The sequence below is a fragment of the Cryphonectria parasitica genome (assembly GCF_011745365.1).
Source record: "Cryphonectria parasitica EP155 unplaced genomic scaffold M406scaffold_1, whole genome shotgun sequence".
Lineage (NCBI taxonomy): Eukaryota > Fungi > Ascomycota > Sordariomycetes > Diaporthales > Cryphonectriaceae > Cryphonectria > Cryphonectria parasitica.
In genome coordinates, this window is record NW_024468909.1 from 866,865 (window position 1) to 885,530 (window position 18,666).

At 54.3% G+C, this 18,666-nt stretch overlaps 4 protein-coding genes across 4 annotated transcripts; 3 read left to right on the forward strand and 1 right to left on the reverse strand.

The window, feature by feature from the left end:
• Positions 1-1,135: 1,135 nt before the first annotated feature.
• Positions 1,136-5,671, forward strand: M406DRAFT_96496 (uncharacterized protein; the record flags this gene model as incomplete). Its single annotated transcript, XM_040926329.1, has 5 exons — positions 1,136-1,237; positions 1,310-1,425; positions 1,493-1,568; positions 1,610-5,395; positions 5,462-5,671. The coding sequence occupies 5 exons, from the start codon at positions 1,136-1,138 to the stop codon at positions 5,669-5,671; spliced, it is 4,290 nt and encodes a 1,429-aa protein (XP_040780616.1).
• Positions 5,672-6,710: 1,039 nt separating this feature from the next.
• M406DRAFT_270604 (DUF1900-domain-containing protein) lies at positions 6,711-9,541 on the forward strand (the record flags this gene model as incomplete). Its single annotated transcript, XM_040918084.1, has 7 exons — positions 6,711-6,744; positions 6,909-6,996; positions 7,094-7,237; positions 7,379-7,525; positions 7,635-8,093; positions 8,192-8,306; positions 8,385-9,541. 7 exons carry the CDS (start codon positions 6,711-6,713, stop codon positions 9,240-9,242), a joined length of 1,845 nt encoding a protein of 614 aa, XP_040780617.1. The 3' UTR covers positions 9,243-9,541.
• Positions 9,542-11,427: 1,886 nt separating this feature from the next.
• M406DRAFT_245964 (NAD(P)-binding protein) lies at positions 11,428-12,489 on the reverse strand (the record flags this gene model as incomplete). The annotated part of the gene is made up of 3 exons (XM_040916376.1): positions 11,428-11,741; positions 11,876-12,061; positions 12,150-12,489. 3 exons carry the CDS (start codon positions 12,487-12,489, stop codon positions 11,428-11,430), a joined length of 840 nt encoding a protein of 279 aa, XP_040780618.1.
• A 1,619-nt stretch (positions 12,490-14,108) lies between these two features.
• M406DRAFT_17130 (uncharacterized protein) lies at positions 14,109-15,331 on the forward strand (the record flags this gene model as incomplete). The annotated part of the gene is made up of 5 exons (XM_040915417.1): positions 14,109-14,300; positions 14,398-14,719; positions 14,874-14,928; positions 15,019-15,114; positions 15,235-15,331. Coding segments are annotated over 5 exons (762 nt in total), but the record flags the coding sequence as incomplete, so codon positions are not given.
• Positions 15,332-18,666: the final 3,335 nt, after the last annotated feature.

An 18,666-nucleotide genomic window follows, 5' to 3' on the forward strand; every position in this document is an offset into this window, starting at 1 on the left:
CCCTTCTCCTGGCAAAACGTGGGGCTATTGGAATGTTTCAAAGGGTCAAAAGCCACTATCAAAGGTGGCCGTTGCCGCATGGTTTGGTAATTCTGGTAGTGCTGATGGTTCTGAGACCCTAGTGTGGTACCGCCCTCCTTACGCCGCCTCCTTACTACTGATACTTGTATGGTAGTAGCTGTCCAGTGCTGTCTTAGTTATCCGACCCCCCTGAGCTGATGCTTGCGGCGCAGAGGCCTCTTTCGGTGGAGACTCCGAGAGTTTAGTAAGCAGATACAGCCTTTGATTGGTGGGTGTGGCCCACTTAGTGGCTGGTCCGTGTCATCCGTGCATAATTGTTAGTGCCTCAGGAATCAAGTTTTTGACCAGGCCTGCCATTGCCGCCCGCGCGCGAGTTGTGGTCAATCCATTCTCAATCACCACAGCGGACGGTGACTCCATCGAAAGCGAAGCCTGCGCATCGCCAAAACAGCTTGGATTCATCGATAAACCATCTCAAGCTGCCCTGCAAACTTCACGGCACGCGATTTTTTCGCGCCATTCCTGCAGGCACTGGCCTTACCGCCCCCCTTTTAGGCCTGTTTTTTTCACATTTCCTTCCGTTCACTCGCCTGTTCCCTCCACCCCCAAGCAGCCACTGCCTACCTACCTTTCACCACCCACGCACGCAGCCTGCGCCCAAAAACCCCCCACTGCAGCCAACCAGCAGCACCCGCCTTGTCGCATCGCATCGCATCGCATCGGACCTCGAGGCTTGCCCCAGGGTGCAACTGTGACTTTTAGCTTCCAACGATTCACCCTCCCCCTCCCCCCTCGACGCGATAATTTCGTTATCGCATCCCATCGCTCAACGACTTTTGACGGTCACCGCGTTTTTTTCACCTGGCTCGGTCAAGGAGTCCCCCCACTCCCTGACACGTCTGCTCATCAACCAGCGACGCGCCCACAGTGACACTCGACATCTTCGCGTCGCCTCTTTCGGACCTGATCTTGACCACATCACGCTTTGTATCAATTGTCTCTCTACCAACTGAGCGCGTTGCTTGATGGATCTGCGACCAGAATAATATTTGGCCCTTGGTGTCACCCAGAAATTCCTACTCTTGAAGTGTCCGACTCCGTGCCGAACCAAATCATGGCTTCAGTTCAGCCTGCGGGCCCGGTACATATGCCGGGCGCTGGTCTCCCCAGCTTGCCCTCCAATCTGACCCAGCAGCAGGTCAAAGATGTCTACCAGGTATGCTCGCCAATGCGGCTCCCCTGCGCGTTCGCCCTCTGAAGTCTGGCTCGGCATGCTGACACACTGTAGAAATTCCAAGAGATGAAAAAGAACAACACGCCTACGACCGATCCCGAGTTCATCAAAACATCAAATTTCCTGGCGAGCTTTCAGCAACATCAGCGCATGCGGGCGAAACAGCTTGAGTACCAGAAGATGCAGCAGTCCCAGCAGCAGCAGCATCAGCAACAACAGCAGCATCAGCAACAGCAGCAGCAGCAGCAGCAGCAGCAGCAGCAGCAGCAACAACACCAACAGCAACAGCAGCAGCAGGGCGCCGTTGCTAACGGTGCTATAACAGATGGTCAAATAGGTGCCAACGGCGTGCAGCCGGGTCCACAGGCCTCGCCGTCTTCAACCTCCCTTGGGGCTTCAGCTCTTCCCGCCGCGTCTGGAGACGCTTCAAATGCGGCTGCCTCGTCAACTTCAAGTGCTGGCACGGGCCAGTTCACGCAGGCACACCTTACTCTACTTAGGCAGCAGATCGCGGCCTTCAAGTACCTGAGCAGAAACTTTGGAGTACCCGCACAGATGCAAAATGCCCTTTTTGCACACCGACAGCGGCGCCAGGCTTTGGTCGCGCAGCAAATATCTCAACCGTCGTCGACCCCGACCACACAACAAACGCCAGGCAAGGCTGGTCCGAGTGGATCGGAGCCGCCAAAGCCCGAAGAAGCCGCTCAGAAGCCTCCTGCGCATGAGTTCAAGACGCTGAAACGGCCTGATACGATGCTGGCGGATACCGTCAGCTTCTTCAAGCATGCACGGCGGGACCAGCGGCTGTTCATTCCTGGCCTCTTCCCGCCGGGTGTTGATTTTGACCAGCTGAGGGCGGACCGGGAGAAGATCATGTTCAGCAGGATGAGTGCCCGGTTCCACGAGTTGAAAAATCAACCAAGCAACCTGGCACACTGGGACACCTCCGAGGATAGCCTCGAGGTTGATGACAGCCTCAGGCGGAAGGCCATCATCGAGATGAAATCAATCGCGTTGTACTCCAAGCAGAGGAGACTGCGTGAGCTGATTGGGCGGCAGATGATGCAGTACGACAACCTCGCGACCACGACAAACCGCAGCCAGTACCGCAGGCTCAAGAAGCAGAGTGTGCGTGAGGCTCGCATCACCGAGAAGCTGGAGAAGCAGCAGCGTGACGCAAGGGAGAACCGTGAGAAGAAGAAGCACTCTGACTTCCTGCACGCCGTGTTCAACCACAGGCATGAGATCCTGTCGACCGGCGCCAGCCAGCAGAATAAGATGGGCAAAATGGGCAAGCTCATGTACAACCACCACTTCAACATCGAGAAGGAAGAGCAGAAACGTATTGAGCGGAATGCCAAGCAGCGTCTGCAGGCTCTCAAGGCCAACGACGAGGAGGCATATCTCAAGCTGCTCGACCAGGCCAAGGATACGCGTATCACTCACCTGCTCAAGCAGACAGACGGCTTCTTGGGGCAGCTCGCCTCGTCCGTCAAGGCCCAGCAACGGTCTGCCGCAGAGCGTTACGGCGACGAGTCCGGCGAATTCCTCAACGAGGAGGAGAGCGAAGACGAGGAAGAGGAAGAGGAGAACAGAGGCAAGATCGATTACTATGCTGTTGCTCATCGCATCAAGGAAGAAGTGACCGAACAGGCTAGCATCCTGGTGGGTGGTCGGCTCAAGGAGTACCAGGTCAAGGGTCTGCAGTGGATGATATCACTGTACAACAACAACCTGAACGGTATTCTTGCAGACGAAATGGGTCTCGGCAAGACGATCCAGACCATCAGCTTGGTCACCTACCTGATCGAAAAGAAGCAGCAGCTCGGTCCTTACCTCGTTATCGTCCCGCTCAGTACGTTGACGAACTGGAATCTCGAGTTCGACAAGTGGGCTCCGACGGTCAGTAAGGTGGTGTACAAGGGGCCGCCCAATACTCGAAAGTTGCAGCAGGATAAGATCCGCCAGGGGAGATTTCAGGTTCTGCTCACCACCTACGAATACATCATCAAGGATCGCAACATTCTTAGCAAGATCAAGTGGTTCCACATGATTATCGACGAAGGTCACCGCATGAAGAACGCCAACTCGAAGCTCAGCGCAACCATCCAGCAATACTACTCGACCCGTTTCCGTCTCATCCTCACGGGAACTCCTCTCCAGAACAACTTGGCAGAACTCTGGGCCATGCTCAACTTCACACTACCAAACATCTTTAAGTCAGCCAAGACTTTCGACGAGTGGTTCAACACTCCCTTTGCCAACACTGGAAGCCAAGACAAGATGGAGCTGACAGAAGAAGAGCAAATCCTTGTCATTCGACGTCTGCACAAGGTTCTGCGCCCCTTCCTGCTCCGTCGTCTGAAGAAGGACGTGGAGAAGGACCTGCCTGACAAGACCGAGAAGGTCGTCAAGTGCAAGTTCTCTGCCCTGCAAGCTCGCTTGTACAAGCAGATGTTCTTCCACAACAAGTTCGCTGTCAGCGATGGTAAGGGTGGCAAGACGACAGCAAAGGGTCTGAGCAACATGATGATGCAGCTCCGGAAGCTCTGCAACCACCCGTTCGTCTTTGATGAGGTCGAGAACCAGATGAATCCGGCCAATACATCCAACGATCTGCTGTGGAGGACTTGCGGCAAGTTCGAGCTGCTTGATCGTATCCTGCCAAAGTACCAAGCCACAGGCCATCGTGTTCTCATGTTCTTCCAGATGACGGCCATCATGGATATCATGGAGGATTTCCTTCGGCTGCGAAACATTCAGTTCCTCCGCCTCGACGGTACGACCAAGTCGGACGAGCGTAGTGATCTGCTTTATGAGTTCAACCGGCCCGACTCGCCATACTTCATGTTCCTGCTCTCGACTCGTGCCGGTGGTCTTGGTCTCAACCTCCAGACTGCTGATACTGTCATTATCTATGATTCCGATTGGAACCCTCATCAGGATTTGCAGGCTCAGGATCGTGCGCATCGTATTGGGCAAAAGAACGAGGTCCGCATCCTGCGTCTGATCAGCTCGAACTCTGTTGAGGAGAAGATCCTGGAGCGAGCTAGGTACAAACTCGACATGGACGGCAAGGTTATCCAGGCAGGTCGTTTCGATCACAAGTCTTCCGAGACTGAACGTGATGCCATGCTCCGGACGTTGCTTGAATCTGCAGACCTCGCCGAGGCTGGCGAGCAGGAGGAGATGGACGACGAGGAGCTGAACATGATCCTCGCGCGTAATGATGACGAGCTCGTGACCTTCCAGAAGCTTGACGAGGAAAGATCAAAGGACCTCACCTACGGAAATGTGCCGGGGTCCAAGAAAGTTCCCCGCCTTATGACGGAAGACGAACTGCCGGACATTTACCTCAACGAGGACAATCCAGAGCAGCCGGAAGAGACGGACACAATCCTCGGACGCGGTGCCCGTGAAAGGACGAAGGTGCGGTATGATGATGGCCTGACTGAAGAGCAATGGCTTATGGCTGTCGATGATGATGATGACTCGCCCGAGGCAGCGGCTGCTAGGAAACAAGCCCGCAAGGACAAACGGGAGCAGAACAGGATGAAGAAGATCGGTGTGCTGAACGGTTCCGAAGGTTCTCCTGCGGCCAGCAGAGCTAGCAGCGAAGAGCCTCCAGAGACACCCGCTAAGAAACGTGGCCGCAAGTCCGGCGGCAAGAATGAGAAGAGGAAGGCGGAGGAAGGCGACGATGAGCCTCCGCCAAAGAAGCGCCGGGGTCCGCAAGGTCGAGTCAAGGCCGTTGCTGCGGCCAGCGGGGAGCAGAAGATGAGCCTTGAACAGCGTGCGCTGCTGCAAAGAAGCCTGCGCTCTCTCTTTGACAAATTGATGAACCTGGAGGTAGACGACCCTGACCCGGAGCCGGAGGAGGACGATAAGGACGACGACGACGAGCCTCCGAAGCGTCTGATCATTGGGCCGTTTATCAAACTGCCTCCTAAGAGAGACTATGCCGACTACTACGTCGTCATCCAGAGTCCTATCTGCATGAACCACATTGAGAAGAAGATCAAGAAGGAGGAATACAACAGCCTCAGCGACATGCGCAAGGACATCGAGCTCATGTGTAACAACTGCAGAACCTACAACGATGACAGTGCACTGATCCACATGGACGCCACAACCATTCAGGTGAGTTTTGAGCATGAAGCCATGGGGCGCCTTGGACGAACTGGGCTTGACTAACGCTCTCGATAGAACTTCTTCACGAAAGAGTATGAGCAGCTGCTACAGGACAACCAGGATTTGAATGAGCTGGAGGATTCGTCGTCGCAGAAGGAGACATCTGCACCGCCCACGACGAGTGCGGGCACTCCACAGCCCCGCATCAGGCTGATCAACAACTCAGCCAACAACACCAATGGCGCGGCAAGCAGCGCTGCTCGTAGCGAGGACGGCGATGACTAGCAGGACGACGTGATTGTTGACTTCTCCAAGTATGATTGCATCTGCGTTCGCGTGGAGGGGCAGGAGTTAGACTGGGCGGGCGGGACGGACTTGTCTGCGGCACCATTGCATTTTGGTTCATGAGGCGTCTTTGGCAGGGTGCGGTTTGAAAGGGAAATACCATGAAGGTTAGGGCCGGTTTGATTAGGAAGCGTGAGGGCTTGCCTTGTACATAGAAACTGCACTGCACTACATTACACTATACTACAACTACACTACACTACACTTACTCGCTCATCCATCCAACCACCACCCAGTTTGTCGAGGAGAGCTTTACTTGCAGCTGCTGCCTGCCTGCCCCGGCCGGGCCATGGCGGAGGCGGCAGCGGCGCTGCTTGTAATTGTGGCTCCTGGGGTAATGCTATAGTGGGAGGAGAGGAGGAGGGGCCACAGCATCGTTCCCCCTTTTATGGTGTGGATCAGGAGAGTGCCTCATTCTTCTTTCGCAGGTTGTTCCAGACCATAATATATTCATAATCGTTGTACATAAAAAAGGTTCGGTGGTGGATGGTGTATGATGAAGGTACAATTGGGTGAGACTAGAACACGATCATGGAGCAGGAGATTCCCAGCGTAGGTTATGTATGCTTGCAAGCTGGACTGAACTAATTAAGTACTTGTAGATAGCTTGCGTAGAGGAAGGTTGGATGTACGTGGTGGGGGGGAGGGGGTTTAGTGGGATACAGTAGAGAAGAGGGTCCAGCCGCGCCGTGGTCAGGCAAGGTCCTTTAAATTGACGTCCCGCTGCAGCCAAGCTACCCTGAACCTAGCCTGGCCACCTGCACCTATTCCGTAACTGACACTGCCCCTTTACCTTCTCTTGTGTCTTACTACCTCAACACTTGTTTCTTTTCACTTTACCTCACCTACTACTACCTACCTTCGCTCTGGTCTGCTGTGTCTTGCTGGCTGTTGCTGACAGCAGCATTCGATTATTGTCTTATCTCTTTCTTTCTTCTTTCAGTACAAGCTCTTCCCCACCAAGGAGTTTATTGCGACAATGGCTGGCCGGTTCGTGCGCGCGTCCAAGTATCGTAAGTCTCCACCTGCATCTATGACCGTGGCCGCCCCTCGAGGCACGCGAGCAGGCAGCAGGCGCCCAAGCAGACGGACCTCGAGGGAGATGCTTGGTCGCTTTGCCATACGGGAATCGGAACTGGCTGGCTGACAACGACTGGGCGCCATTGGTATGATACAGGACACGTCTTCGGAAAGCCGACCAGGAAGGAGTTCTGCTACGATAACCTCCATATCAGTAGGAATGCCTGGGACACGAACCTCATAAAGTACGAAACCTGCAGCCTCACTCCCTCCCCATACGCGCATTGTTTGGCCTCTTTTGACGGGTAGCTGACGTTCTTTGTTCCTTTTGTCTTTTTCTAGGGCGAATCCCGAGTACCTCTCCGTCAATTGGGAGTCTGGCGGCGGCGGCGCGTTCGCGGTCATTCCTCTCAACGAGCGCGGAAAGCTGCCTGATCAGATACCGCTGTTTCGCGGCCACACTGCCGTGGTGCTGGATACGGACTGGTAAGAGAGAGAGAGAGAGAGAGAGAGAGAGAGAGAGAGAGAAAGAGAAGGGCTCCCTTGCAATTTGGCTGGCAGCACGTGCCGTGTCATGTCCTGCTCTTCTTCTTTGTGCTGACTTGGGTGGCCTTCCTCGTTTTGCAGGCACCCCTTCAACGACCACATTATCGCATCCGGTTCCGACGATGGCAAGATCTTCATATGGCAGGTCCCGCAGAACTTCACCCTCTTCACTGACGCCGAGGAGCCTGCTGATGTTGCGCCCGTGAGCAAGCTGACTGGCCATACGAGGTATGAGCGCCCACACAGTAGAGCCGCCGACAAGAGGAGGGGCAGACATGCCTACAAGGCCCATACATGCGTGTAGATGATGATGACAAGAGCTCTGACAAGCATGCAGAAAGGTCGGTCAAGTCCTCTTCAATCCCGCCGCCGAGAACATCCTCGCCTCTGCCTCTGGCGACTACACCATCAAGCTGTGGGACATTGGCACCGGCCAAGCCCCACTGAAGCTCCAGCACAACGACATCGTCCAGTCCCTTTCGTGGAACGCGAGCGGTAACCTGCTCGTAACGACCTCGAGGGACAAGAAGCTGCGCGTGTGGGATGTCCGCCAGGAGAAGCCCGCGCACGTGGGACCAGGCCACGAGGGCGCAAAGAACAGCCGCGCTGTGTGGATGGGCGAGCACAACCGTATTGCGACCACGGGCTTCTCGCGCATGAGTGATCGCCAGATCGCACTGTGGGAGCCCGGTCAGGACAAGCCCATCGGTGGGTTCACGAACCTGGACTCGATCTCAGGCGTGTGTATGCCGTTCTGGGATGACGGCACCAACTGCCTTTACCTTGCCGGCAAGGGGTGAGTGGAACAATGCAAATGAACCCCTTCATCAAGAAGAAAGAAGAAACCCCCAAACAGAAAGTAGACATGTGCTGACAACATTCATCCGCGCGCAGTGATGGCAATATCCGCTACTTCGAGTACGAAAACGACAAGTTCGAGTTCCTGTCCGAGTACAAGTCTGGAGACCCACAAAGAGGCGTTGCTTTCCTCCCTAAGCGCGGTGTGAACGTGAGTAATTGGCTCCTGGCTGTCTATACTTCAGCACGTTGCTGATAGAAAAAAAAATATGCTGATCCTGGGATGTAGCTGCACGAGAACGAGGTCATGCGCGGGTTCAAGACCGTCAACGACCTTTACATTGAACCTATCTCGTTCACCGTTCCTCGCCGGGCCGAGACCTTCCAGTCCGACATCTACCCACCATGCACAGGTCTCAAGCCTGCCATGTCCGCGCAAGACTGGCTCTCGGGAAAGACGGGCCTGCCTGCCAAGATCGACCTCGAGAGCGTGTACGAGGGCAATGCTCCCAAAGAGGTCGCTGCCGACTACAAGCCTCCTTCAGCGGCACCGGCGTCCGCTCCTAGCCCTGCTGCTAAGCCTGCGCCCAAGGAACCCGAGCCGTCGCCCGTCGCTGCCCGCGCACCTCCGCCGTCCATGGCGCAGCAGAAGGGCTCCATGGCTGCGGCAGCGTCCAGGTTCGCTGACAAGGACGACGAGGAGGACGACGAGGCCGAGACCTCGAGCTTTGAGGAGGTGCAGAAGCCCACACCGAGAGCCTCCCTGCCCATCCGCTCAGAACCCGCAAAGCCAGCGTCTCCCCTCAAGAGCAGCGCGCCGGCCGCCTCCATATCACAAGGCCAGCCTCCTTCGCCGGTCAAGGCCACACCACCAGCAGCGTCGGTGCCTCAGGCCTCCTCCTCATCCTCTGGACTGCACACGCCCTCGGTCGAGACGTCGCTGGAGCAGATCAAGCAGCTCATCGAGGCCCAGACCAAGATCATCACGGCGCAGGGCGACAAGCTGAACAAGCAGAGCGAGGCGATCAGCCAGCTCACGGGCGAGGTCGAGACGCTCAAGAAGAGAGTGGTTTCGGCAGGGAGCAGCCAGGACCAGGTCGAGAGGATCCGTCAGCTGGAGCTAGAGCTGGAAGAGGCGAGGTCTTGAAAGGAATTCCCGCCGGGAGGAGGTTAGGAAAAGAGGGGGAGGGGGGCACGACCGTTCTTGCAACTTTGCAACGTTGAGCATGCTGTCGAGTGTGTTTTCTGTGTGTGATTGGCACTCCCAAAGGCCGAGAGAAAAGAAGAAAGGGACAAATCGTACCGCCAGAAGAGGGAGAAAGAGAGGTCTTGCCTTTTTTGTACTTATACTCGGTGCGTGAAAGAGAGGGGGAGAGTGAGTCAGTGACAATAAAATCCCAGAAGCCAGGGCGGAGTTAGCATGGTCCAAATACGTGCATTTGATCCGTTCGCCTGACGTATCGTGTTGTAGCAGTAGTTATGCATTCCAAAGAAGAAAGAAAGAAAAAGAGGGGAAGAAGTGAGCAGAAGGGAAGGAAGAGACCCCCCCCCCCCTAAAAAAAAAAACCCCCCACAAAAAAACCAGAAATATAAATGTAGAAGCAGAAGCCACTCGCGTCAATACATTAATACCCATACCTATGTTCCTTCGACATGCTCGTAGACGCGTTATATGGCTCGACCTCCAAATCCGCTGAAGAAATGCTTGACGGTTATAGCAATTCTACTGCGGTGTACATTGCCCCACACAACGCCCTTGTCCGTCACCATACTGCCCATTCTCCATTTACCATTTTGAAGGATTAATTTGGGTTACTTGAGTACTTATGTTTTAATTCAGCATGCTCTCCCTTGGACCATGTTGTCAGCACTCGCCTTCTTTTTCCCCCTCTCCCGTCAGGTTTCCCAACTGGGTCAACCGAGGAAGGCGCTTCCAGGTCAGGGCCGCTCCTGTCACAGCCACGGAACGGCTAGAGAGCCGCTGCGAGGATAATCCTGGCCAGCTGCAGTTGACGTTCAGGCTCTTGCTTATATCAACAACAACTAAAAATGGGAAAAGGGGGGGGCGCTTTCCCCCTTCGTTGTTGATTCTCCGACCTAACCTAGTTTACCTTTCTGCATCCTTCTCTCCATTCAACGACCAACGTTCGACTTATTTCTTTTTCTCCACAAGCAGAGACTTATCAGAGAGAATATGGAGACTCCTCTCGCGCCGGAACGGAACGGGACCCGCGACCAGTCGATGTGTGATGGGCTTGCGGGGGAGGATCAGCGGGCCGATGCGATTCGCGACTGCGAAACAGGGCTTACAGTCCCCCCTCCTCCTCCACATTTGTGCCTTGGCGGTGGTCTTGAGGATGAAAAGCAAAGAAGAGCAAAGAATATCGTGCTCATTACCCTTGCTGGCAAGGCCAGATCTAATGGGTCTTCTTGTACTATGGTACCAGAAAGCGGTTTCTGGATGATGAATATCCACTGGGCGAGTTGCCTGCCTGGCTGGCATGCGTTCGGAAAGAGCAGCGACGAAAGCAAAGTTGTTTCGTTGCCTGCGCCAGCTGCGTCAAGAGCCTACATTAGGTCTTCCTTGATCTGTTATTTGTTTCTCCTTTCATTCTGCCTGCTCTTTTCGCACTGCTATGGCTTGCCACACCATCTCGAGAGTACCCCAGAAGGCCTGACCAGGACGAGAAGTACTCGTTCCGGGTCCTGTCATCTTTACACTCCTTCTGAACGGGCCTGTCTTTGCGTCCCTGTCTGTACTGGAAGCCACTGTGGCAAACGTAAAAGTACCATGCATGGTTTTGTGGCACATGCAATTCAGATGAGAAAAGGTGGGCCTCTTGGGGGGGAGGCATTAACAGATGCCCACCAGAACGGTGCGACACGGTCAAACGGATCATCAGACCATAATACCAGCGGTGTGTGCTCTTGGAGGTAGACTGGGTATAATTATGGTAGCAGGCCCCAGTCACTGCTGCTGCAGCACCCCAAGCGGGCCTTCATCCCTCGGCATACATACCCCGTTCACGTACGTTACAAAAAGATGCAGGAAGCGGGGCTTGAGACCTTCATAATGTAGTGTTCTGGTGGGGTCTACCAGTGTTGACCTTGAAATGCTCATGGGCAATTAAGATACTTGGTACGGAGGTTGTCCTTGGGTCTTAGGAAGGAAACCCCAGCCAGAAGCGCAGATCACCGAGCCCTCCAAAGAGGGCAGCACATCAATGAGAGAGCTCGCCTCTTTGTGCTGATCACCAGAGGGTGTACTGTTTCCACCTATTCCACCCATCCAAAACCACCTCAGGGGGGAGGGTTGATCCAATGATCATCTTTCAGCATGTCCAGCCACCATCGACTGAGAGGTTCTCTCCCGAGATGAAGGAGGACCAATCGCTCAGCATGAAGAGGACGGGCTGTGCCTGCTCGTGTGCGTGCGAGACACGCTTCTGGATAGTATGAGCTGTCACGTCGACCATCTCACGGCCGCTCGCCTTGAGTCGGTTTGTTGCATTTTCCAGCATGGCTGTCCAGGTATGGCCGGGGCTCGTGGCATTGATTCTTATCCCTTTGGGTCCATACTCCTTAGCCACGGCCCTGGTGAGTCCCAACACACCGTGCTTGGAGGCTGTATAGGGGGCGTTGGCCTCTGTTACAAGGTCAGCCCGGTGGGTATTGATAGTATTTTGCAGACCACTCGACAGGGGGGACAGGACAGGAAGGGCAGATAGAGATGCAGAGAGGAGGGTGGGGGAGCGAAGGCACGTGTGTGACAATACGTACCAAGACCGACTTTACTCAGGATGCTGGCGACGTTGACGATAACAGCACCCCGCTCCATCCTCTTCAGCTCGGAACGCATACAGTTGAACACACCGGTCAGGTTGGCGTTGATCACGGTGTGCCATGTCGACGTCTTCATTTCTGTGATGGGCACAGCCTCAGGGGCCTCGAGGGCTGCGGCGTTGACTGAAGGAAGTGGGGGAGGGAGGCAAATAAGTCAGTCGCCTCTTCTTAACCCTGCTTGTTTCGAATCACCTGTTTTTTTTTGACTAACCAGCGCCGTCCAGCTTCCCAAACTTGTCCACAGTGGCCTGGATCCAGGCGTCCACCGCATCCTCATCTACCAGGTCCAGGCTGTACGACAGTACACCGTCCCTGCCGTAATGAGACAACGAGGCGACCTCAGCTTCGTTCTTGGCCAAACGCTCCTTATTGCGTCCACAGAAAGACACGTATGCGCCGAAGGAGGCCAGTGCGAGGGCAACCGAGAATCCCATGCCAGAGGAGCCCCCCGTAATAGCATAAACTTTACCTCGAAAGCTCGACTCAAGAGTGACCTGCTCCGGCCGCAGGCCGACGGCACTTGATCCGTTGGTACCGTTGGTATCAGTCATTGTTGGTTGTTTGCGCTGGTATCTTCTTTTTGCTAGAGTTGCAAAGCCTGTGTATGGTCCGTGTAGCCGTTTCTTTGCAGCACTGTTTTGTGCATCAAAGAGTTGGGTCTGATTGAAAAGGTTATTAATTCACCCTTCGCGATGCGAACTCCTTTGGACCTCCTTTATTTCCTTTGGGGGGGGAGGGGGGAGCAGACGAGCAGTCCGCCCAACACACATATGGATTGTGGTGACACAGTGGAGTCACGCCCATGAAAGGGCCGAAAGATATCCAGTCCTCCCAGGCTTTTCCTTTCCAGAACGATCACCACTGGATGCTAGAACCTGAGATGGTAAACCCGTGTCTTGTCCGGGCTGCGGTGGATCTCCGGCTCCTACTCCGTTGAGTTCCTGGAGAGCAGTGTGGAGTCAGGGGAGTTCAAGACGTTGCGCAGCTGCTGCAACGTCGATGGGTCGGTCCGCCGGCAATCATCAGGGAAACGCATCCTTATTACCATAGCGAGTACCAGCTGCCGGCACCCCACTCCAGTTAGTCATCGTCATCGTGGTTCGATGTCTGTTTCCTGCTAACCATATTCTTCATCATAGGGTGCTCATCTCAATGGAGGTGACGAAGGGTTGGTACGCCCTGAATTGGCATTGTTGAGGTGGAGAAGGAAACATTCGAGCACACCAGTGACAAGTTATGAATTAGAAGGAATACCTTGTAGGCCCACACCACGGCATTTTCCCCCCCTTCTTCCCAACTTGACCTATCGGATTCGGCTCCCATGAAGTCGCGAATTATCCCTAGTCGTCCAGGGTCACTTTCACATTGTTATAATCTCAATCACGCCGAGATGTTGAGTGGTTGGATCTGCGAGGACCCTCTGCGTCGCCTCGATCGCACTCCGGGCTCTCCCTCTCTATCAACTTCTTCGTTAATCTTGAGGCTTCTTTACGACATACACAACAATACAGATCACGAGGCGATGGGGGGAGGGATGGGTGATCTCGATCCTCCATACGAACTTGACATCAATTGTGCTCCCTCGAAATATTGACGGAACATTGTACGCTTCACGTCTGTCCATCAGGGGCCTTTCCTCCTCCCCTCTCGGCGGAGACGAAGTTGCTGTCGGTGTTACATGAACATTCTGCAACTATACACCAACACCAACACCACCAACACCACCACTACCACCACCTCCTCCTCCTCTTCCTCTTCCCAGCCCAAGGTCTAATCAGTCAGACACACTGAACTTCTCATATCGTGGCCATGGAGACTTTCGCCCCGGTGGCGGCTATAGTGGCGGCAGAAGCCGCAAATATCACGCCTGGCATACCTCCTCCAGCCGGCGTGGTTTCCAACTTCGTCGACCCAGAGGACATTTCAGGACCAGTGTACAGAGCAGGATACGCAACCACCAGTATAGCATTGTATGTTTTGCATGTCAGGAATGGTTCAATCCCCTCCTTCACACAGGCTTCCTGGGGGAGCCAATGCCCTTTGCCCTGGACGCTCCAGCTTTCTCTGCCCTGAGAGGCTCGAGGCAGTGGCACCTGTCCTCCCTCACGCTTCGTCCCAGATCATATGGGAGTACATTTTACTGACACAGAGAGGGGTGTGAATTAGCTTTGTGTTATGTCTGCGTCTCTATACCCGTCTTCACATCGTCCGAAAGGGCCTGGGGGCGGATGATCTTATGATTTGTGTGGCGATGGCATTGTCTCTGGTTTTCATTGGTGTCAGCTTCAAGGTTGGCCAATATGGACTTGGTATACACCTATGGAACGTGCCTGCGAGCGAGTGGTCCCCTCACTTCTTGTTAGTGAGTCTTGGTCCCCTAAATCACACGCATACCTCCTTTTCCCTCTCCCTCTTTCTCCAAGTCAACTTTGCTGACCCACGAGTATCCACCTCTTCAGTGGGAGATCATCTCCTCTGCGGTCTGGGCCGTCGCCGTGACCTCGAGCAAGATCTCCATCCTCCTCCTGTACCTGCGACTGTCCGTCGAGCAAAACATGCGCCACATCATCTACGGGCTGTTCTTCATGGTCGTGGCCTACTCGCTGACCTCGGTCTTCACCCTCATGGTCGGCTGCATCCCGCCAGCTGCCAGCTGGGACGTCTCCATCACGGACGCGACCTGTATCGACCGCGACGCCGCCATCTACGCGACCAGCATCATGAACATCTGTACCGACTTTGTCATCTTGATTCTTCCCATCAAGATGTTCCTCGGCCTGCGTGAGTCGTCATCCCTCTGTGTGGTCTGTTTGGACCGCTTGCTGTGGCTGATGGAGCGGCAAACATGCGGCCATTATGCTTGCCTTTTCCCCCACAAGAATCATTCGATAGAAAAGTGAGAAGGAGCTTGCTAACACAGAGGGAATCTGATCAGAAATGGCAAAACGGCAGAAGATTGCACTCATTGGACTGTTCATAACGGGTGGTTTGTACGTAAATCACCTAGAGAAACCGACTCTTGGCGAGAGGCACTTGAACAATTTCAAATCAGCTGACATTTCTCTCGTAAACTTGAACAGTGTGTGCGTGACAGCAGTCGTCCGCACGGTACTTCTCGCTCCGCTCTTCGACAGCGCAGACTACACCTGGAATGTGGTTGACCAATATGTTTGGTGGTGAGTCTTGCTTTTCTCAATCTACCAAGTTTGAACGCCCCCCCCCCCCCTTTTTCCCATTGCAAGCCCACCCAAAAGTCCGAGCCAACCGCTTGGAACTAACACTTCGAACCATGACAGCTTCATCGAGATCAACACCGGCATAGTCTGCGCCTGCATCTCAACCCTGAAGCCCTTCTTCAGCCGCCACATGTCCTTCCTCCTCGGAGGCTCACAGAGCGCCTCCGCCGGCAAATCCTCACCGCACTCCTCGTCGCTCCGCTTCCCCAGCCTCATCACCTTTGGCGGCAGCGGCGCCAACAAGAAGAACAACAAGCCCCGCCGCGGCCGCGGAGCGCCGGGCTACGAGCTCAACAGCATGGCCGACATGGCCGACGACGGCGACGACATCCTCACCACCGTCGTCGTGGACGGCAAACGCTCCAGGAACCGCGACTACGGCGACACGAGCAGCACCGAGGAGATCTTTGCCGGGCCCGACTCGGCGCGGACGAGGTCCGAGTCGGCGGCTGTGTTTAGTCGGGAGGGGATACAACCGGATCACGCCGGGGGCGGGCTGGCTGCGCCGTCTATGGGTATTACCAAGACGACGGTTGTGTCTGTGTCGAGATCGTGAGCGGGAATGATGGGAGGGGAGAAAGGTATGGGTTTTTACTTTGTAGAGACGATGAACTATGACTCTTTTTTCCCTCTCGGTATTACTTGCTGCTGCTATTGTTAGTTGTGCTATTTGAGGGAGGCATGTGTGATATGGTGGCAACCTATCTTATTTCCTCCTCTTTCTCTAATTTAGTTTATACATACGTAGAGACAACATGAGGTGTTTGCTGAGTTATGAGCCGATTCAGTCAACTCATGTAGTCTTCTCATCTGGCTGCCTGGGTGACCCACCAGCAGCAGCAGCAGCAGCAGCGAAGAGGTGATGTGAGGGTATGGCATCGATAACCACTGTATGGCACCTTTGATTGGACGCGAAGCACTAGGTCTACTTAGAAATTGATGTATACATACCTGTATACATACTCGAGGTTTTATTTACAGAGACACGCACTGATATCTTCCTCGCCCCCCATCGTAGCCCAATGGCCTACCTGCCTATTCGTCATGACAAGCAGTACATCCAGTGCTCGGAATGCCTCGATTTGAGGATGGTATAATTCGTCTTCTACTACCGACTATATCTTCCATCCACAACCGAATCCCAAGAACCAAACCGCCCTTGAGTCCCCATCCATCCTGTCATCGCCCCCTTCTTCTCCGCGACACCAATCATCCCGTCCTTACAAGGGACGTTGTTGATTTGCTTTTTGTTATTTTCTGTGGTTTTTGTTTGTTGTGTTTCTTCTTGTTTTCCCTTCTTCAATATGTACAATCTCGAAGAACGCCTTCCAGACGAGATCAACTCATTTTTGGTCCGCTCTTTTCCCCCCCTCTCCACACGCGCTCGCTCGCTCAGCTTCTAGCAAAAAGAAAAGGCAATGCTGGTGCTTAGTTTGCTTTTTGCTAACAATGCTTGTCGGTCATGAGCATTTTCAATCTCAACTTTGTGTAGACCAGACGCCTGCTCAACGTGAAACACCTTTGGCTGATGATCGCATGCGGAAAGTGGAGAAAGAAGGTAATGATATGGAAGAAGCGAAAGAGAAGGGGAAAAGAAAAAACAAAGTAAAAAGAAAGAAAAAGAAAAGAAAATTGGGAAGACAAAAGAGGGAAAGAAAAGGGCAAAGAGTCCCGCAGGGGTATGTGGTGGTATCAAGACGTAATAACTAGGGCTCGGCCGTGCGAAGCAACAAACAGATCCAAATTTTTCTTCTGTTTTTTTTTTTCTTCTTTCTCTTTCTTTCCAGTCTGGGAGAACGATTGAACTAGTTGGGGGAGGAGGACAAATGAGAGTAGAAGACATAGAAAGATGGTATGAGAAAAGGTTTGGAAAGTCTCAAATCAACTGCAGATGGCCCTTCTGGGGAAAGAAATTTCAGTGCTCGCTGTTTTGAGGAAGAGAAGAGAAAGAAAAGAAGAAGAGAAAAGAAAAGGGAAGAAATTGCCAGCATCATATGAAGAAACCCAAGTGATGGCTGGTTGGCGCAAGCCGCAAAGTAGATTAGAAGATACTGTAGGGGTCGTGACTTTTTGTTTCCGGTAGTTCGTTCGAGTCGGAGGACATAGGGAAGCTCTCGATAGAGGTGAGGCGTTGAAGCACAAGCCATCCTCTTTGGCGAGAGATGCTCGTCGTAATTCAATGGAATTAAGTAATGATAGGGCCACCAACGAGTTTGGTTCTTTATTGACCAAATGAGGTGTGCTTTTCATGCGCGTCTTGGAGGACTGTTTAAGACCCGTCAATATTTTTTGCCCTCTCTCGTCACAGAACATACACAAAAGGACTTGGACTTACCCTGCAGCCCATTGAGCTGCCCAGCGCGGTCCTGGAAGGCAACCTGCAGACCGGAGCCACTCTTCAGATCCAAGCACACGCTGTTCGGAAGTTCCTGGAACTCAATCTCGGGCGTATAAGGCGGCTTGAACTCGCTCATGTGGAAACGCTTGAGCTGCTTCTCGCGAGCAGACACTGCCCCCTGCGCAGGGGTAAGGTGGAGGAAGCCGGACGCGTCCATAGACATGGTCCTTCTCTTCCACAAGAGGTTCTCGGGGAACTGCACATTGACATCGCCCATAAAGGCAACCATGTTCGACAGCCCGGGGGTAGCAGGTGCCGTCACGGTCTGCGCTGGCAGGGCCTTCTCGGCGTCCAGCTCCTCAGCCAAAGTCGGCGAGGTCATTGTGGGCGTGCTCTGCTTGCGGCCAGGGCTGAAGGTGCTGGAGAGGCGACGCATCAGACGGCTGGCCCGGTTTCCCTCCTTACCCCTGTTCTCATCTCCTGACTCGCTCTTCTCCGTCGCCGTGGGAGACAGAAGCGTCGGGTCCTGGCTGATGGACTTGCGCCTCGTGTTGATGCTCAGGCGGCTCAGGAGAGAGCCAGATTGGTGGACCGACGGCGGCCGAGCCTGGTTTGGGCTGTCCTTGCCCGCCATCGAATCACGGATGAAGTCCCGGGCCATGGTCAGCGAGGTCCGCTGACCCGGTCGATGGAGGCCATCCCGACTGTCTTCAGGCGAGACGTTCTTAGAGTCTCTGGACAGCCTCCGCTCATGGAGTGACTTTCGCGGCTCTCCTGCGTGGACCAAGGGAGTCGGAACCGGCGGTGCATCGGCTGCAGGTGTCACCAGCTCCGAGACGTCCACGCTTTTCCGGTGATCGACGATCAGTGGCGACTGCTTGAGATCCAAGGAACTGTATTCAGCAGCATCGGCCTGAGATCCCGGGGCCCTGGGGTAGTTTTGGCCAGGGTCGCGAACGATCTTGGCTGTCACCTGGACCGTTTCTGGTTTCCCCCTGGGGGCACTGCCGCCCTCAAATACAGACAGGCGACTGGCTACCGAGCCCGACCGTTCACGCGATGGCTTGATGATAGATTCTGGAGAGCCATCGAGAGACTCGGCTGGCGTGGTAGGCGTCCTTCCTCGATAAATGGAGTTTGTTCTCTCCAGCACC